Genomic DNA, 5,300 nt, shown 5'->3' on the forward strand with positions numbered 1-5,300 from the left:
CCTCTCTCCCTCTGCCCCTCCCCTGCTCATGCTCTGTCTCTCAACAATAAATAAATGTTAAAAAAAATTTTTTTAATGAATTTTTTATATTTTTAAATATTCTGTATTTTATAAGTCTTCTTAAATGACTTGTAATCAGTTTCTCTAAGGGCTGTGCACATAATGTTGCTGGGGTGGTATTAGTAGAGCAAAAGTAGACGAAATTCTTGCTGGGGACACACAATTACATTTTACAAATTTCATGCCACAGAGTGTCCCTCTGGGACACATAAATTGCACTTGGAATGGTCACCACAGCTATTCGCTGCAGGGTGAGATGCGGGGTATTTGAACAATTTTCAGAACGACTGTAATATGAATGTTTTGATCAGAAGTTACACATCTGAATAATCCTTATATACAGAAGTTGTCTATGATGAAAAATGCAGTGCTTACTAGTTAAAATGGGAGAAGTTAGAGAAGTTAACGAAGTGTGCATCATTTAAACACCAGAAGAATATGTGGCTATGGGAGATACGCTATGTTACACTAGGGTTATTCATAGTTTTTAGTGGTATTCCAACCTTTGGGGCCTAGCCACACGTTACAGGTACATCCGCAGGCAGAAATGGTAGAATCTTCCATACCTAATCAGGACTTTTCCCACCTGGGTGGGAATATGATATGGTATATACGTACCAAAAAAGAAAAGTATATATGCGTATGTGTGTGCGTTTCGTTTTGTTTTGCTTAAATAACTGTTTCTGTCACTTGCAACTGAAAGAGTCTAATACATAAGACAACCCATAGCCCACGACTGTGATCCTTTACACTTAGGGTATGTTATGAACACGGAGACTTTGTGCCTGAACTGGAGTTCATCTGGCTCTAATATTAGGGTTAATTTTATGAAATCAAAGGGTGAGATTCCCGGCTAATAACCCAGATCACACAGCAGACAAACCTGAGTTTTAACCTAGAGTTTGACCCTTACAAACTGTGTTCTCTAGGGCAAATTATATGATTTTATTTACCTTTATTCATTTTAAAGAGAAAACCATATCTGTTTGGCTGTCCATATATAAGACATTATGTATGGCATATATATAAATAACCCCTTGCGCACCTACCGCCTGTTAAGCTTTAAGTGCTAAAAACCAGTAGGAGCATCAAACAGGAAGGGGCGGAGCTCCAACGGCGGCCGGGGCCGAGATCCGTTGGGGAGGAAGCTGCGGCAGCGGGAGGTGCAGGTGTGAGTCCGGCGGTCCGTTAGCCGCCCGCACTGCGCCCCTCGCCGTCCCGGCCATTGGTCGGAGGTCTGCAAGAGCCGGGGTGACTCTCGGATCTATGCCCTGGGGGAGCGGCAACACCAGATTCATGGCCACCGCGGCTGCTCCGTCTTCCTTGGCCCTCAGCGCCTCCAGCACGGCCGGGGCCCCCAGCTCATATGGAGTCTTCTGCAAAGGGCTCTCCCGCACCCTGCTCGCCTTCTTCGAGCTGGCCTGGCAGCTGCGCATGAACTTCCCGTATTTCTACGTCGCGGGCTCGGTGATCCTCAACATCCGCTTGCAGGTACATATTTAGTGCCGTGATTACGCTGCCTACATCCCGGCCAGGACATGGCGGACTCCCAGGAGGCCTGGCGGCGGTGAAGAAAATTTGTAAGCACGGAGCTCTGGAATCTCGCGAGAGGTCGTGAGCGCTCTGTGCGGTTGCGCTCTCGGATCCTACCGGAGCTTCCAGGGCCGGGGCGGAAAGCGGGTCGAGGCTAGAGAAAGGAAATGCGCGATTTTCCGGGGACAGCAAAGAACTTCAGTTAAGGCCTACGACAATATTTAAGACGCTTTGCAGCCTTAAAAACAGGACGAACATGATGCCGGGTAAAGAAAAGGGCGGCTACTAAAGTTTTAAGAAAAAAAAAATGTTAATGTACGAGCTCACGGTCCAAATTAAAATAAAACAAATTTCGGGAAGATGGGATTGGACTAGAACCAAGACATTGAATGAATAAGAAGCTGAAGATCTTAAAGAGATACGTGGAAGGCAAATATATTTCTTCAACAAGAGAAAACAATGACAGTCTGAAATTCTCAGTGAAAATAACCACAAGTGTACAGGAAAAACATCCTTCTAATACCAAACAACGAAAAATGCTGCTGGATTTTGAACAGGGTTGGAGTTTTAGAAAGTGGACCCTCTTGCAGTGTCCGTGTAATTCAAGACCTTGGAACCAAAGAAAAGGAAGTCCAGTCATAGCACTAACCTTGGTTATTTTGTGAATAACACTTCAGTAATCATATTAATTAATGTAAATGCTGTTTATGGTTTTTATCTTTTGAGAGAATACTTAATTATGGTTACAAAGTAGAATGCAAATGTTAACAGCTTTGATAATGGAAAAGTACAGTTTTCAAGTAGGGTTGTTGAAGGGGGAGGGGAAAGTATATGGAATGGTAATGATGTCCTTATAAAGTGGGAAGTTCAGAGATACAGTCTTGTTGATGTGGAGAAGAAGCATTTGATTATTTAAAGGGTAAAGGGCACAAAGAGTATGCCATAAAGTTGCTAAAATCGTAATATAACTATATTTAAGAGGGAGGAGAGTAGGGGAGAACAGCTTGAATTCAGTAAGAAATGACTAAAGATAGGTAGAATGTCTCAAAAAGAAAAACTGAGAATACCGGATGTGTTTGAATATAAAGACAAGAGATACTTAGTTTTTCAGAGTCTGGGGATGGATTAGTGATCTGCAGAGTTTTTAAAAATTAAGGAAACAAACGTGCCTGGGTGGCTCAGTCGGTTGAGCATCTGACTTCGGCTCAGGTCATAATCTCAAGGCTTGCAGGTTTGAGCCCTGCATTGGGCTCTGTGCTGACAGCTCAGAGCCTGGAGCCTGCTTCAGATTCTGTGTCTCTGTCTTTACCCCTCCTCTGTTTCTGCTCTGTCTCTTTCTCAAAAATAAACAATAAAAAAATTAAGGAAACAAATTTATTATGAAACAGGACAATTCAGTTTTTCAAAAACTACACTGCATACTTCCAAATTATGAATAATACTAGTCCTATAAAGTCAGTCATAATTATATAAATGCTGAATACTAATACAACAAGAAATGATTGTGTAACATTGTGGGGATTGGAGAGGATACAGGTATGTGTAATGGGGAAGAATCAGTCAAGATCTAATGTAGAGAAGTCAATAAATCAGTATATAGACAATCAGAAAAAACAAAAATAAACATAAGAAGTGGTTGTCTTGAGAAAAAAATCAGAGATGAGTAGAGAAAAGATAGAGGATTGCTGTCTTTCACTACCAGTGTAACAGTACTTTGGTTTTTCTTAACTGTATATTTATTTCCTTGATTAAAAATTAATTTAGGGAGACCCGAGTGGCTCAGTCAGTTGAGCATTGGACTCTTGATTTCAGCTCAGGTCATGATCCCAGGGTTGTGAGATCGAGCTCCGAGTCAGGCTTCATGCTGAGTATGGAGCCTGCTTAGAATTCTCTGTCTCTCTCTTTCTTTCTCTCTCTCTCTCTCTCTCAAAAAATAATTTAAGTTTTATTTTTAGAAGTTCCCCCCCAGGCAATTGAAAAGTACAGCATTGGTTAAGAGCCACCATAGTGAAATGGAATTGAGTTTTTCAATCAGGCCGATCATTGTTAAAATACAAACTTCATTTTGTGGTCTTAGGTGAGTCCATTAATCTGCCTAAAACCCAATTTCCTCAACTATAAATGAAGATAAAAATACCTACTTTAAAAAATCAGTCTGAGAATTGAAGATAAGCCTGCCTTAGTGCTTGATGCATACACAATAAACCGTATCTGTTCCAACAGAAGATCTCATTAACATGTGAATGAAACTTAAAACTCACAGAATACCGATTTTTTTCCAGTAGAGCTTTTCAAGCCTGAAGGAAATCCATAAGGTGCTGACCTTGGGGGTATGGGGCAGATCCTCCAGAAGGATTTTAGGTGAGATAAAAGCGGCCATTGTTTGCAGAGGTCAAGGTTTAAACTATTTCCAGTGTTTTGTGTTCCACTAATTGTGTCCCACCAACAAGTATACTCTAGGGTTGGTGAAATAAGTGTCCCCTTAAGCACCAGGTCTGGCTTTGGGAAATTGTATTTCCTACCCTTTATTCCTTGTCTCTAAGCTATTGGGTCATGTCCTCCTCTTACTACTTTACTTTTTTCTGCCTTCTCTATTTTTTTTCTGTTTTTTTTTTTTTGTCTTTTCTTGTCTTTTTTCTTTTCTTTTTGCCTGTTGTTACTCTAGCTGTGTTTCAAGGCTGAACTTAGATGTCACTGTTTTAATTTAGTTTTTCCCAGATTCCCCTGACTATATTAAGTTAATTTCTTTTACTCCATCCAAAGGCTGTGTTAACATCAACTTATGCCATTTTCATGGGCTGCCTCATTTTTGCCTAATTGTGCATTCGTTATCAGATGTGGGTTTTTGTTTTTAAATATCCAAGAGAGCGGTTTCTATAATCTCTAACCTTGGTTATTACATATTGCCCTGAGAGTGCAGGAACTAAAACATTTTAATCTAAAACGTCAGAAATGTAATTTGATCAATGAAGTCTGCCAAGGGACTTACCGATGGTGAGCGTCACTATTCCCTGGATGTACTCGTGTCTTCGTACCAAAGAATGGCTACCATTACTCCTGGTACAGTGAGGTATGGGGATGCTCCATTCAGGTGGCTACATGAACATGTGCCTTCTTCAACCTTTTTTCTTCAGATCAGCCTTTTGTTACACTAAAGAAACCACGGCACTTAGCACTTACTATATCATATCCTCCAGCTATACTGGAAACTGTGAGGGAAGATATTGTATCCTATCCAGTTTTACAGCCTGTATAGTATCAGCAAATATAAAGTAGGAACCGAATGAAGGCTCCATGACTTACCCTTTATTCTTCACAATTGCTCTTACACCCAGTCCCTATTTTTCTTCCAACATTTATAACTTACTGAAGTTTCCCAGGGGAGAAAACACGATTTTTGCCCTGACTAAAACCACTTATTATTCTAATGTGCAAATAGTTTTATTCCTTTTAGCATCCTTCTAGGCAACATCCATGAAGCCAAAAACGTTCATTGCTCTGTCCCTTACCTAGAGCATTGCCTAATGCAAAGTAGATCCAGGCATAGTTGAATAAATGCCAAATTAGTTGGGGTTTTTTCCCACACATGGTTATCAATGAAGGAAATAAAGATATTTGCCCCTGATAATAAAGTGATTCACTTCATTGCCCATAAATTGAGCTCTTTCAGGCCACCATGAATATTGATTGGTCCAAGGATCCTGCAA

The 5,300-nt window shown here is 40.6% G+C and overlaps 1 protein-coding gene across 1 annotated transcript; it reads left to right on the forward strand.

Annotated features, from left to right (window-relative positions):
- The first annotated feature begins 1,164 nt into the window (after nucleotides 1-1,164).
- On the forward strand, nucleotides 1,165-5,057 carry SMIM10L1 (small integral membrane protein 10 like 1). Its single transcript, XM_032593908.1, has one exon. It carries the CDS (start codon nucleotides 1,327-1,329, stop codon nucleotides 1,561-1,563), a length of 237 nt encoding a protein of 78 aa, XP_032449799.1. The 5' UTR covers nucleotides 1,165-1,326; the 3' UTR covers nucleotides 1,564-5,057.
- Nucleotides 5,058-5,300: the final 243 nt, after the last annotated feature.

This window comes from Lynx canadensis, chromosome B4, assembly GCF_007474595.2.
Source record: "Lynx canadensis isolate LIC74 chromosome B4, mLynCan4.pri.v2, whole genome shotgun sequence".
Taxonomy (NCBI): domain Eukaryota; kingdom Metazoa; phylum Chordata; class Mammalia; order Carnivora; family Felidae; genus Lynx; species Lynx canadensis.